The sequence below is a fragment of the Aethina tumida genome, chromosome 3 (genome assembly GCF_024364675.1).
Source record: "Aethina tumida isolate Nest 87 chromosome 3, icAetTumi1.1, whole genome shotgun sequence".
In the NCBI taxonomy this organism is placed as follows: Eukaryota; Metazoa; Arthropoda; class Insecta; order Coleoptera; family Nitidulidae; genus Aethina; species Aethina tumida.
The window spans coordinates 15,480,785-15,497,363 of record NC_065437.1 but is presented as its reverse complement, the minus strand read 5'-3'; the positions used below and the strand labels follow the sequence as shown (position 1 = coordinate 15,497,363).

Sequence of the window (16,579 nt, the reverse complement as noted above, 5' to 3'; positions counted from 1 at the left end):
TAGCCGTCTAAAGTCTTCATTTAATTTATAAATCAGAACTGTTATAGTTCACTCATGAAGAATTGTATATTGGATAAATTAAATAAAATAAAAAACTAAATTTGGAATTTTTCGAAAGAATAATTAGTTTTTAATCTGTACCATAAATCTTAGCCATATGCCTCCAGAATAACAGTGTCAATTCTTCAATAAATTTATAAACCAGAATTGTTATAATAGCTAACTTAATAAGAATTGTAAATTACATAAATTAAATAGAATAAAAAATTAAATTTGACATTTTTCAAAAGAATAATTGGTTTTTAATCTGTGATATAAAATTTTGTTATATGACATCAAAATAGCAGCCTAAAGTCTTCATTCAATTTACAAACAAACTGTTATAGTTCAATAAGGAAGAATTGTACATTGGATAAATTAAAATAAAAAATAAAATATAGGATTTTTCGTGATTAGATTTTGTACCATATGACTACAGAATAGCTGTTTTAATCCATCAATAAACTTATAAATAGAACTGTTATAATAGTTCACTCAATAATTGTAAATTTGATAAATAAAATAAAAAAATAAATTTGGAATTTTCCAAATGAATAATTAGTTTTTAATTTGTACTACAAATTTTTGTCACATGGCATCAAAATAGCAATCTAACGTCTTCATTTAATTTATAAACTAGAACTGTTGTAGTTCACTCAGGAAGTATTGTATATTGGATAAATTAAACAAAATAAAAAACTAAATCTGGGATTTTTCAAAAGAGTAATTAGCTTTTAATCTGTACTACAAATCTTTACCATATGACTCCAGAATAGCGGTTTTAATTCGTCAATAAAGTTATAAACCAGAACTGTTAGTTCATTCAGGAAGAATTGTATATTTTTCAAAAGAATAATTAGTTCTTAATCTGGAGTACAAATTTTTGGGATATGACAACACAATAACAACTTTCATTCATTTAATTTATAAACGAAAACTATTATAGTTCACTCATAAAGTACTGTATATTTGATGAATTACATATAATAAAAAAATAAATCTGGGATTGTTCAAAAGAGTAATTGGATTTTAATCTGCACTACGAATCTTTGCCATATGACTCAAGAATAGCGGTTTTAATTCATCAATAAATTTATAAACCAGAATTTATAGTACACTCAGGAATTTGATAAATTAAATAAAATAAAAAGCTAAATCTGGGATTGTTCTAAAAAGTAATTAATCAACCTGTATCATAAATCTTTGTCATATGACACCAGAACAGCGATTTTAATTCTTCAAGAAATTTATATAATAAGAACTGTTATTATTATTAAACAACATAAAAAATGAGATATTTTGAAAGAGTAATTAGTTCTAGTGTAGTTAATGTGTACTACAAGTTTTTGCTATGTAAAACTCCAGAAAGAAAGAAATTATATCTATTATAGGTCGATGGATTGAATGCTTGCAACGAATGGGATTAATAACTGAACCATATTAATTAATAGAAAACCGGTCCGTTAATTAGTTATCGGCAACAAAACACTGATTTGCATCCTTTCTAAATCCGCGTTGAGAATGCAGCCAACTTGCCTAACTGTAATGCAACTATTCCGGCCTATTGATTATCATTTTTCCATTGCTCTTATTAATTTTTTACCCTTGAATGCGTCTCTTCAATGCGGTTACTGTTAGAGGTGGACTCGCATCTAAAAATAGTCACAATGACGCTCGCAGGAGCAAGTGCAATAAACTTTGCAGGGAACGTTCACGGGTGAATTTTCGACACAATATGATTAATATTTATAAGTCGCTTCACGGTATACTTATGTGAATCGGTTTCACATAAATCGCCTCTTTAACGAACGACACCCGGACGTTTGGCGAAGCAATTCCTCGATGGTCAATCACCGGATGACGTCCTTGATTTCGATTTTTCAATGCAATTCGTGATGGCCGTTTTGTATCTAAAACGCCACGCTCGACGTCCGATGGAATTCCTATCGCGACTGAAACCGATACCACCGCTGAGATTTTACAATTCACGCGTACGCGGCGTTTCCGCATTAATATCCGCCGATGCAGGCAGGTGACGTCCATTAATTGGAGCGGATTATTGGATGTACGCGAAACGGGCCCCCATGTCGTAAACTGTGATCGTAAAATAATAAATTGCTTGGAGATGTGCATCGATAAACCGGCTTTATCTATCTATAAAACAAACAGCGGTATTTCGCTAATTAAATCGTGGAGTTTATTAAATTTTTCTGTGGTTTTTAAAGTTTTCCGTAACGGAATAACGGTCTCGCAAAGCGCAGACGAACGTAAAACACAACAAAGAGATAAATCACAAGCCAAGAAAGTTAACGAGAAACACACAGTCACGTTACGTTTAAAATGAAATTAGGAGTCACGTCCCCCGGGCCAATTATCCGTCGGCGGCTACGTTTATTTACGGTTTAAAATTCAATCGGCCTTAATGACGGGCGGTCGCGATTGCGGCGGCTAATCACCCGCCATCATTGTCTACGGGAAATATATACACGTACGGGCCGTACGGACGAAACGTGCAATTAGACTGGGATTGGGCAAGCCGTTGATTTCCTGCGTGTCCTCAAGAAAATTCGACGATTCGATCGAAAAGTTACGAAATTGTGTGTGGGAATGATTTTCTAATGTGTAATAAACGTTGTTCTCAAAGATTAAAGCTTGAAGTCGTAAACAATGTGGATCAAAAACAAAGTTCTTTCAATTGTGATGTCTGTCAGTTATCTGATGCTGTCTTTACGATAAAAGCAAGAGGACTAGATCACGTACGGTAGCACATAATATTCCTCATAAGTCATGATTATAAAAACAAACGCGGTCTGTTATTATCTAAGTAATAATATTTTATAAATAATGGAAAATGCCTTATTAAGATGCTTTTACTAAACGAATATTTTTAATCAAATGTATATATAGAAGCAACTTAAAAATTGAAGAGTTGTTCTTTCAATTTAATACCCAATATTAAATATACAAAAATGTTTGTAATGGTACCCATTTTGATGGAAACAACCCCGTAACTTTTTTATTTAGGATTGATTGATTTTAATGAATAATAGTCTGGCCGTTTTAAAAATTGTTTCAAAACAGAAGAACATGGAAAAAATCACATTTGTCGAAGGAATTTATTTCATTTGAACGGTTTAGTAAAACCATATATTAAATTGGCATATATGAAAATATCAAAGTGAACATTAATCCTCTCAAATGATCTCAAATACTTATTGCCAACAAGAATAAAAGTGCAATTTTTTATTTAATATTAAACAATTAAAATTAATCAAAACGAAAATGAACAATTTAGATCATTAAAATTGATGATTATATAATTTAAAATATTAAAAATAATAAATTAGATGAAAAAATTTAAATTATCTTAAATTTATAAAATTTTAAGCATACAAAAGTAAAATAGTTAATTTAAATTTACAAAAATTTAAGATAATTAAATTTGAACAAAATTCAAAATGTTAATTTAAATTTATGAAATTTAAAATATTAAGCTACAAAATTAAAAATATTAATTTAAAAAATTAAAAATAATAAATAAAATAAAATTAATAATAAATTGTGTTAATTTTATAAAATTTAAAATATTAAGCTTAAAAAAATTAAAAGTAATAAATTGGATGAAAAAAAATAAATTATTTTAATTTTATAAAATTTTAAGCATAAAAAAGTAAAATAGTCAATTTAAATTTACAAAAATTTAAAGATTTGAATTTGAAAAAATTTTTAATAATTTATTATTATTATTCATTTGATGAAGAATGATAATTTTAATTTTTTAAATTAATATTATCACATCAAATGAATAATAATAATAAATTATTATCTTAAATCTATAAAATTTTAAGTTAAAAAATTAAAGATAATTAAATTTGAACAAAATTCAAAATGTTAATTCAAATTTATGAAATTTTAAAATATTAAGCGTACAAAAGTAAAAATATTAATTAAAAAAAATAAAAATAATAAATAAAATAAAATTAAATCTTAAAATATTAAGGATAAAAGATTAAAAATACACGAAAAGAAAAAAATATATTTTTTTAAAATCTTAAACTAAAAACATTAAAGATAAAATTATTAAGTATTAAAATTATTAAGTATAAAAGAATAAAAATACATGAAATGAAAAAAATATATATTTTTTAAATTTATGAAATCTTAAGCTAAAAAATAATACAAAAATGTTAATTTAAATTTAATGATTTAAAATGTAAGCTTAAAAACATTAAAAATAACAAATTAAATTATTATCTAAAATTCATAAAATTGTAAGTTAAAAAATTAAATTAAAATAAATAAATAATCTACATCTACAAGTTAAAAAAAAAACATCTTAAATGCAAAAAATTCAAAATATTAAGCTTAAAAAAATTTAAAAAAGTAGAATTGTTCATTTAAACTATTGACACTTGACTAACTGACTGGTTGGACACTTTTAAATATGTATTTTAACTAGCACTCATGTGAATATGAAAAATAATGGGTTTAAGTTACTATTTCATATTCCCAGATATTTTTGAAGCTTCACTCCAGTGTATAGGTGATCAAAATATAAATAAATTTATTATGAGAATATGATCATAGTTCAAAGTAATTACTTTAATTCATTTAATTTTACAAGAAATGTACGTTTAAATCCTACAAGTTATACTATTTTTATCTTTTGAACTATAATTCAAAATCGAATTATAAATAAAAAAGTTACGGTTATATTCATCTTAAATGTGCCACACTACACGTATACGAATTAATTGTAATTAACGGAGCCGCAATAAAATTGATTCATCACTTGATATATAGAGAAGTACATTCCAATTAAATCTAACAGGTTGCAGAATGTTTTCACATCTAAATGAATCCTCGTTTAAACAGAAGTATCATCTTTTAAAAACAGCATGCAAATCAGGAACGAAGGCAAAATGAGCCAACAGGCGGTTTATTGACAATACATTTTAATTTACAATGCAAATGCACAATTAACGAAGTCGCAAAAAGGTTGATTCATCATTGTTAGTAATTGGTAGTAGTAGGCTCATGTAGCGTTCGTTCCCCGTCAAGTTAACACATGCAAAGAACCAAACGCCAAAACAAGCACGAAGCCAAGACGAACGTCATAAATAAACGAAACAAGACTAAAAGACAGTGGTGTGTGAGACCTGTGCAATAATGGAGGCGACTTTGTCTTTGTCGACGGCGGCCGAATTGATGCGTTTGTTCTTGAGATGGTGCGGCGTGTCGCGCCTGTGCAGACGGCTGGGACGCGTCGCGGCGTCCGAATCGTCGGCCGACGGCACCCCGCCGGTGAAACCAACCCGCCGCAGCACCACTTGCTGATCCTGCGCCGGACGCCAATGGAAATACAAAAAAAAAAACACATACAGCCCGTTAGTACCAATTTAGCGTGTCTTTTCTAGAGAGGGGGGGGGTTGGTTAAGGTGGTTAGTTTGCACTGTCTTGAAATTAAATTACAATCTCGGACAAGTTCTGAATTTATTTTATGCATATTTTACCCGAGACAGCCAATTAAACTTGATTTTGCGGTCATGCTTTGATTATAACTTCCAGTTTTAATCCCTTTTTGGTAGTTATGCCCAAAGCTCATCGTAAAGTTTTAATTCTGTTCATGCATACAGTTATAGATCGATACGTATTAATTAGTAAGTTCGCCGGGGCACAAGTTTAATAACTAATTCACGCAACATGTTTAGTTTATCGAAACAGTTCATGCAACATCTCGCCATCGTTATTGAAGAATCTTGCAGACAATCAACTTTTTATTTTGTTGTGGAGTTGCTCGGGGATAAGGCAATTCCGCCTTCTAATCGCACATGACTAATGTCTTCCTTAAGCTAGATAAATTGCAGAAATCAAAACAGATAAAATCGACCCACCTCGATTGTTATAACAATCGCAATCAAAGTGTACTACACGACTTGGATCACCGCAGGATTAACACGATGTAATCGTCGCGTTTGTGCGAGAAGTGTGCCAAAAGTAAAAGATGAAATTCGTACCGCAATTAAATTAATAACGAGTTTTGCACTTCCTCCTCAACCGTTCTAATCACGGTGGACGATGCACAGGAGGTAAACCTTCTAAGGAGATTAAAGAATACTAACAATAAGCAGCCTCCTTTTTGACAGTTTGTTGGAGATAATGGTGCCAAGTAAGGCAACGAATAAATCAATTGTTTAGCATTTCCCGTTCTGGGTCTGGTGCAAGTTAATTACCGCATTCCCGGGGGACAAATTATTAATTTCCACGTCAGGGCGGAGGAATTTTTCTATCGCAAAGCTTCCTGCAAATTATAACTGCTCTGCTTGATCAAATACGCTCCAAGAAATTAACGCACCACCTATAATATTGTAAATAAATTTTTCTCTTTAAGTAAATAGTACATTGTTTCTATTAACTTTGAGGACGGACTGTAACAGACGTTTAACCGTTCGAATAATTTAAGAGGTTACGGAGCGTCTTCTACTTGAATTTAGAGTAAAATTCGAACCCAGATTTTGAGTATGAACAGAAGATGTGGGGCTGTTATTCGTACCCCATAATAAGTTCAATTTGTTATTTTTTAAAAACATCAAATTGTGTTAAATTTTATTTTTTTTTAGAAAAATATTTTTTAAGATTTTTTGTAACAATTATAAATAAAAACCTATTTTTAATTAAATATGCAAAAAGTGTATAATATTTTAAATAAATATACAAAGAGGGTGTACGTTTATTTTTCACGTTTTCAGAAAAATAATAATAATCAAGTATTATTGGTTATTAATTTCTTGCAGCAGAGTATATCAAAATGGTACGATGCAGGAAACGGTACAGCTGAGTTTTTTCTTCCATTACGGAGCACGACGGATAGTTCACGAAATCTAACTAACGGAGTGCCATTAAGGACGGTGACTTTCAGCTTCTTTCCCCCCTTTTGTAATTCCTATTTTCTTGGTCTCGTAATCGAATTGCGGGCCAATTTGTGTGCGGCTGTAGGTCGTGCTAATTCGTTGGAAATCAACCGATTTAATTACGATGGGAATCCGAACGTCGAGCCAATTTGCGTCCGGCATTCCGCATTAATTCTCATCCTAATTGTGGAATCATATTCCTGTCGGAATAATTGTCGACGCCACGTTCCGATGCATTTAATTTTCACGGCGAGTTCAATTATTCAATGTGGGAAATTGGACGAGTAACAACGTCAGGAATTAGTGTCAATTAGTACAATGTTTTATTGAATGCTCAGAAAGCAGTACAAAAAAAAATGGCTGACGTTGCATCATATCGATTTTTTATTGTGTTTGCATAGCCGATAAGAAAATTACGGGAATTCAACTTGCAACCAACAAAACAAACACACGGTGTGTATGTAGAACTGCCTTTTACTCAACATCCTTTGCCCGGCCACAAGCATGTTGATTGTTAGTTGCGGAAACCATTATTATTCCATCAAGAAGTAACACCTTTTATCCAACATAACGAGGAGCATATCATTTTTCGATTTCCCGAAGAAAGGAACGGAAAGGTTAAATCCTCGATACGTAATTGGAACGTGGCTGATATTAATTATGGTGCAAAATGTGAGTTAAAGTCGAGCATCGATAACAGCGAAAGGGTGTGTTGTTTGCGAAACAGCATTTCACCTTTCGAACGAGCCAATGTAATAAAGTTCATCGAGCGCAATTCAATAAACCGACCAACTGTTGAAAAGTTCATAACGAATTATAAACGCAGTTGACCTGCACCAAATCCCCGTCGTTATCACAATACAACATTTCGAATCCGGTATTTTCAATCCTCCGCATTCATTAGTTTTATGTCATCGATTCAATATGCGGCCGATTTTATCTGTTTAATATTCCTGCCTAGTTTGGTATGTAATTGTGTTGCATCCATCATTGTGTCACACACGATCAGTTTTCGATCTTCGCAACAATGCGCATTATCGTTTTAAATTAAGCAACAAGTTTGTCATTTATTTTGTAACGTAAGACAATAAGCCGGTGGAACTATTAAAATAAGATAAATGCATCAAAGTTTGCCCGGCTTAAAAGAAAATTAAATTTTAAGCTGCAACTAATTAGAACTTTGTATCATTAAAGTAGCTTGCTTAACGTTCAGCAATTTCAATTTTAATCCATTAACTTTTTTAATTAAACTCTTCGATTCAATGGTAGGTCCTCTTGCGAAAACAAGAGTAACTAACCGGTAACGGCGAACCAACCACCAAAATACACCCCAATATTTAATACTCACATCGCTGGCGTCGTCCGAACCGTCGTCCGGACTCTCGCTCTCCTCCGGAGCCCCGTTGCTCACGACGTGAGCAACCGGCACCTCTTCGACGATCTGCGGGGGTGGGACCTGTTGCGGAGGCTGCTCCACTTGTTCGGCTTTCCTCATAGTCGGGTTGATTGCTTCAGCCGTTTCGGCCACGTCGCTCTCCTCCAAAGAGTTCTGGCCTTTGCTGAACAGCTTGTGGGCCTTGGCCTTCAGTTCCTTCGGATGGGGGGTGTTGTGGCGCACGAATGGTGTCTGCAAAACGACAATAAATTAGTTACTTTGTCTGTGCGGCTTCTTTGAGGTTGTTCCATGCGCTTTATGCTTGGGGACAAACCACAGGAAATCTAATCGGACTGGTCGGATGATGAGCCAATATTTTCTTTTCTAAAATTTATAAGGTTGAATTTTGCCATGCATATATTGAACGGAATAAATATTGGATTTCAATTTTTTACAGGAAACACGTAAAAGGATTTCGAATGGATAGTCCCGTTTCCGAAATGATGATAATAGGCAAATGCTTGGGTATCCTAAAGCAACTTTAGGCAATTTCTATCTAGTGGCTGGTAGAAGCATTCTATGTAACGCAACGTCCCAAAAAATAAATAATAAACTGAAACTAAACCTGTCCACTAGTTATTATTCAGATAAACATACATCAATCTTTTTCCTGCATCCATCATCAGAGCACGGAATTTTTTTAATCTCCGTTGCGGTCGTCTGATCTGCGCTCTTACTTCTTCTTTGTTTCTCCTTAAATTAACAGATCGTTTCAATAAAAACTAAATACCAAAGTTGAGGTCAAAGTAAGATACATGGCTTCCTTTTTCGAATTACAATAAATAATACCAGAAGACAATCAGAATAATGCATTTGAGCCGGCAAACTGGTTATTAATAATTGTCGATTAATTTTAACGGTTCAAATCTGCTCGAATAAATGACGGTGAGTATTAAATGTGAAAGGAACGATCGGCGTAGGCAGTAACGTCAAATAACGGTTTAAATATAGTTATAACTTATTCAGAACGGCCATAAATCGAAGTGGTCTCGATATGATTGCGGGAGGGCAACGCATTTTTGAATTATTTATGGATGCTGTGCAAATGTACCAAAAAGAATATAAACTGAGGCAAATTGCCGGCCAGTTTAAACTGTACCTGATATTACTGTTTTGCTTTAATGTTTTCCTGGAAAATTATCTCTGCATACTAATTTCTGTTTATTTGTATCACTGATATAATAAATAAAAACTTTGTAGCAACTTTATTTACAAATGGGATAATAAATTTAAATTATTTTAATTGGAGAAATAAATAACGTCCATGGAATTTTCATTATCGGAATTCTCTGCATATATATTTGGGTTTAATTTTATCAAAATTGTCTATAAAAATAAATTAATTTAATTAATATCTAACAACTTTGCATGCATTCATTATCATAAATTTAAATTAAATTTGATAAAGTGAATAAAATTGGATGAATATTAATTAAAATCTCACACATTGCAAATAATTATTGTTTTAATTATAAACAATCACAGAAAATAAGAGGTGTAAAATTTAAAAATAACAAAAAATTTTAAATTCAGATTTTTACAAATCTACAAAATTATTGACTCAAACAGTCGTGATGAAAAATTAATAAATATTAATTAAAACTCGGAAATTATAAGCAATAAATTAAATATTTATTATAAGAAAATAAATTATAAAGTTCTGTGATTTTTCAAAATAAAAATTATAGGTTCAAGCAATTATGCATAAAAATATATTGTATTAATTGTAGACAATAAATAAAATAATGAATATCTTAAATTTAAATTAAATTTATTAAAATCATAAAAAAATATACAAAAAAATTAAATATAAGAATAATTGATTTAAACAGTCGTCAATAAAAATTAATAAATGTTAATTAAAACTTACAAATATAAGCAAAAAATTCAATATTTAATATATTCAATATAAATTAATTCGTTATTAAAAAAATTAAATGAAGTTTTAAAATCTCTTATTTTTGAAAATAAAAATCACAGGTTTAAGCAATTATTGCAGACAATAAATAAAATGTTGAATATCTTAAATTATATGTTCTTAACAAATAGAAATGTCAAAACAGTTGTAACAAAAACGAACATTAATTAATATATAAATAAATAAAATATATATATATATATATATATATATATATATATATATATTATATATTTTATACTTTTTTACTTTTATTTTATATTTATATTTATTTTATATTTTATATTTTATATTTTATATTTTATATTTTATATTTTATACTTTATACTTTATACTTTATACTTTATATTTTATATTTTATATTTTATATTTTATATTTTATATTTTATATTTTATATTTTATATTTTATATTTTATATTTTATATTTTATATTTTATATTTTATATTTTATATTTTATATTTTATATTTTATATTTTATATTTTATATTTTATATTTTATATTTTATATTTTATATTTTATATTTTATATTTTATATTTTATATTTTATATTTTATATTTTATATTTTATATTTTATATTTTATATTTTATATTTTATATTTTATATTTTATATTTTATATTTTATATTTTATATTTTATATTTTATATTTTATATTTTATATTTTATATTTTATATTTTATATTTTATATTTTATATTTTATATTTTATATTTTATATTTTATATTTTATATTTTATATTTTATATTTTATATTTTATATTTTATATTTTATATTTTATATTTTATATTTTATATTTTATATTTTATATTTTATATTTTATATTTTATATTTTATATTTTATATTTTATATTTTATATTTTATATTTTATATTTTATATTTTATATTTTATATTTTATATTTTATATTTTATATTTTATATTTTATATTTTATATTTTATATTTTATATTTTATATTTTATATTTTATATTTTATATTTTATATTTTATATTTTATATTTTATATTTTATATTTTATATTTTATATTTTATATTTTATATTTTATATTTTATATTTTATATTTTATATTTTATATTTTATATTTTATATTTTATATTTTATATTTTATATTTTATATTTTATATTTTATATTTTATATTTTATATTTTATATATTATATTTTATATTTTATATTTTATATTTAAATTATCTGAAATTTAAATTAAATTAGTAAAAATGTAAAAAAACTATTAAATATTAATTAATTTTGTTAGTATCAAAGACAACCCAAACTAAGAATTGCCTACTTTGAGTATGGTAGAATGTGAAGTTAACTGTAAAATGTCTTAAAAGTCTGATTTTTCAAGAGCAAAAATTACATGTTTGAGTAACAAGACAGTTAACAAACCATATGTTAGGAAACGAACAACATAAAATTATCATCGATCATGCCCAATCATTAAAATCATCGGTCTGGTGAACGGGGCTTCCGAATGCTGGAAAAATCCGCCCATCTCTTTACCTTTCATTCATCTCAATCATTTGTTATTAACCGGGAATCTGGAAGGCAAAACGTGCAAAATTCAACACGAAATGGCAAAACTTAATGGCATTCACTCTCTTCGGCCAAGTTCACGGTTACAATTAAAATTATTATCGGTCACTTAAAACGAACCAAGTATTTGCCTTCCGGGTAACGCATCGTCGAGGAGGTTATTAACACGACGACAACGTAATTGAATGTAATAATGGCTCACAAAGTGCCACAAACTAACTGCAAAAAGTCAAGTGTGCCGTAATTAAACGGACACCGTTCCCCAGAGTCGTCGGGTGCTTTACAAGAACATGTACAAAAATTAAAACTATCCGTTACCAAACCATCTCCGCCGATGCGACAGGAAGACATAACTCTTTGGGTACGTCCGCGTGAAATTAACGTACCATACACGAACTGCGCGTCCGAAATGAAAAGCAAGAGCGATTTCCATTTTAAAAACCTCCAAGTCCCCACATCCAACAAATGTGTAAAGGCGGTCAAGGTCGACAGTTTGCCGCGAGTAAAATAAATAAGTAAGTTTGGATTATTATGCAATAAAAATGGACTTCACGCGTTCGCACGCCCCGGGGCGCATTCGGAAGGATGTGGTCATTTGTGCTCGCACACAATGCAATTATGGCAGTAATTGCGTCGACATGTGGCCAATTAATGATGGATATTACTCTCTTAATGGTCTGTTTGTTACCTTTTATTTAAGCCGATAACACTTTCACACGTGCAAAAATACTACTGGCTACCCGAGAAAAAAATTGATACATTTTGTAATCTTAGGAATTGATTGTTACCGATAAGTATCGTTTAAAGTACTTTGTAACGTCAATTAGCCTTCGATAATATGGTTTCCATCACATTAATCATACGAACACGCATCCATGAACGATGATTCACAACGGATATTCTTGGAAGAAGTCTCTAAAGTCTATGATACTTACAAATAAAAAATACACGTTCAAATAAGTAGAACAAACATAATTATATAATCACAAAATGTTGAATCTTGAAATGTTGTGAATTGTTTACATCCAAAATTTGTTTAAGTATTTGTGAATAAAAATGGTTCATTCCTCTTCTATATAAAATGTGGACAAAAAATCGTTATCAAATATTGTGCATCAAAACTATGCATTTTAAAATTGTAAAGAATCACACAATGCAAATTTAACTGAATAAATCTTGAAAATTTGTGATTTTTGCATATCAAAATTACAGGTTTAAGTATTTATAAATAAAAATAGACGGTTTCTAATTAAAAATTTATAAAATGTAGACAATAAATACAGTATTAATTATCAAAATATTTAAAACATATATTTTAAAATTGTAAAGAAGCATACAATGCAAATTTAACTGAATAAATCTTGAAAAATTTCTGATTTTTGCAAATAAAAAATTACAGTTTTAGGTATTTGTCGACAAAAATAGATGGTTTTTAATTAAAAATTCATAAAATGTAGTCAAAAAATACAGTATTAATTACCAAAAATTAAAAACAAATATTTTAAAATTTTAAAAAAGCATAAAATAGTGGATAAATCCTTAACATTTCTGTTTTTTGTAAATCAAAATTACAAATTTAAGCATTTATTGATAAAAATAGTCCGGTTTTAATTAAAAATTGTAAAGAATCATACAATGCAAATTTAACTGAATAAATCTTGAAAATTTGTGATTTTTGCATATCAAAATTATCGATAAAAATAGACGGTTTCTAATTAAAAAATTATAAAATATAGACAATAAATACATTATTAATTATCAAAATAGTTAAAACAAATATTTTAAAATTATAAAAAAGCATAAAATGCAAATTTAACTGGATAAATCTTTAAATTTTCTGATATTTGTAAATCAAAATTACCGATTTAAGCATTTATCGATGAAAATAGATGGTTTTTAATTAAAAATTCATAAAAATTAGACAAAAAATGCAGTATTCATTATTAAAAATTAAAAGCAAATATTTTAAAATTTAAAGAATAAAATACTATCTTGAACATTTCTGATTGTTATAGATCAAAATTACAGATTTAAGCATTTATTAATAAAAATAGACAGATTTTAATTAAAAATTTATAAAATATAGACAAAATAGAGTATTCATATTATCAAAAATATAAAACAAATATTTTAAAATTGTAAAAAAGCCTAAAAAGCCAATTCAACTGGAAAAAATTTGTACATTTCTGACTTTTGTGAGTCAAAATTACAGTATTTATTATTAAAAATTTAAAGTATATATTTTAAAATTGTAACAAGGTATAAAATACAAATGTAACTGAATTCAAAATTTCAGAATACTGTAAATCAAAATTACAGGTTTAAGCATTTATCGATAGAAATAGATGGTTTTTAAATAAAATTTCATAAAATTTAGACAAAAAATTTATTTATATTTATTATTAAAAATTGTAAGAGTATAAAACGTATATTTAACTGAATAAATTCTGAAATTTTCTGATTTTTGTAAAGTAAAATTACAGATTTAAGCATTTGTGAATAAAAATAGATGTTTTTTAATTAAAAATTGATAAAATGTAACAAAAAGTGTAGTATTTATTAATAATAATATTTTAAATTAAATATTTTAAAATTGTAAAAAAGAATAAAATGGAAATTTAACTGAATAAATCTTGACGATTGTGATTTTTGTAAATCAAAATTACGTCTACTCACAACTCACAAATTGAACAAAAATACATACATTATTTTGACATTAAAATGAATTTGTTCTGAATTTTGTTTAGAAATCTTAGAAATTCACTGTATCGTTTAAAGTACGTCAATTAGCCATCAATACCAGTCTCAATCACATAAATCATCCGAATACGGATCCACGAACGACGATGATGATGATCAACAACGGATTTTCATGTTTGAATTGCGGGGAAAAAACACGAATCGTGGACAATTAGTGGCGGAGAGCTACGGAATGCGAGACAGATTAGAAAAGCAAACATTTCACAGGCACCGATAAACATTAACGAGCCGGTTTTTCAACGATATTTACTTAATTATATCGCAAATGAAACGGAGTTTGAACGGGAACGGTGTGGTTGAATTTTTTTGCCGTGCACGTACCTCAGAAATGCCGCAGACGGACGCACACTTGCACTGAACAAACAAGACGAAATACCTTCATGAGATCTACTCTTAGTCATTCTGTTATTATGTTGTTAAAAGCGCGTCAGGAAAGGAGGGTCAAAAGTTAATCGGACGAATTGCAGAGGAAATTGGTATTGTATTCTACACCGTCATTTAATTCTGTTGTTCTCGAACGTTCCTCTCCCTCTCCTTCCACTATATTTTTGTTTCCTTTGATACGTGATAAAAATGGACGGGCTGTGGTTTACCGAACAAACAGCGCCATCTCGGGACGCTTGTCTTTGTTTTATGTTCCGCTTAACGGCCTGTAATTAATTTTACCTTTTGCAAAACAACAACTCGCATACTTACGTTGTTTAATCGAGTTTGTGATGCAAAAGATTGCTTACGAGATGATTTTCTCAATTTTCCGTGTACACTAATTAGTTTTTCAACGATCTAATAAAATTCGCAATTAGCGAGATCGATTTTGCAAACGAATATCGGTTGCTGCAGACATCAAAAGCTAAAATTAGTTCTTATCGTGTTTACTTTGTAAATAGTCGATGGACGTGCAATTAATTATCCTTGTAATTTTTTAATTGACGTAATTAACAAGTAATTTCGTAGATGGTGGTTGATAATATAATGTACGGTTACATCCTCACTCGATTTGTTGGAAATTTTTATTGATTTCTTAATCTACCATTCACCCTTAAGTAATACCCACAACCTAAAACACCAAATAATTTTCTACGATCATTTCTATTTGTTGGAAATGCATGTAAGTACCACCACCTACCCCAAAAACTTGGATAATGACTACACATAAATAAACATCCATGCAGGTAAAATAATTTTATTACGAAAAAATTACATAGAAAAACAATAATTTAAATAAATGTAAACAGTACTAAAAACGCATGTTGAAATATAATACGAATATTTCAACATTCGATCTACATAAATAAAATAATTTATACAAATAAAATTATATCAATATGTACATACAAAAAGGGGATTAGTAAAAAGACGTTATAATGGTTGAAAAAATGATAAAATTGGAATGACAAATACTATGGATTATTTACAAATGCAGTTTTGTACGAAATTCAATTATTTTCTCAACCATTATAATAATATTTACATGGAGAAATATGGAGAAACAACTTTGAAAGACGGATGAACATACAATAAAAAGTTGCTTCTCCATATTAAAGTACAGAAATTGACCACAACCATAGTACGTCTATCATGCAAGAAATGGTTAATAGAACTTAAAATGAGGTGCAAATATACATTTCCAACAAATCGAACTATTCGTAAAAAACTACTAAACAATGCTACTTAATAATACTATCAACTACTTGATAATGGCACTTTATTTTCATAAGACTAGTAATTTTATCTAAGGACTTACTTCCTGAGTTTCTTTCAGTGTTAAGAGATCAATCCTCATTCGATATGATGTTTTTTGTAAGTACCTAATACTACTGTTTCGGTATAAAAAAATACTACGATTAATACTATTGGATATGTCACTGCGTCGGTTCAAATTATTCGAGAAAATTCAGTCTATGCGAGGCATCTTTAGTAATCGATTAATTGTTTGAATTGTGCTGAATTAAGTAACGTGCACTTAATTAATAATACCGG

General features: G+C 28.5%; 1 protein-coding gene across 9 annotated transcripts in view; it reads right to left on the bottom strand.

The window, feature by feature from the left end:
* The window catches only part of LOC109599997 (protein lap4), a 62,677-nt gene that overhangs the window by 20,308 nt on the left and 25,790 nt on the right, over positions 1-16,579 (bottom strand). For 8 of the 9 annotated variants that reach the window (XR_007547574.1, XM_049965167.1, XM_049965162.1 and 5 more), the window contains exons 6-7: positions 8,299-8,577; positions 5,199-5,378 (exon numbers count right to left, since the gene is read on the bottom strand). Coding sequence is in view for 8 of the 9 variants with exons in the window: in XM_049965167.1 (XP_049821124.1) it covers positions 5,199-5,378; positions 8,299-8,577 (459 nt within the window). In the remaining variant the exon portion in view is untranslated. The remainder of the gene's footprint in view (positions 1-5,198; positions 5,379-8,298; positions 8,578-16,579) is intronic. The other variant, XM_049965164.1, reaches the window with a different exon arrangement.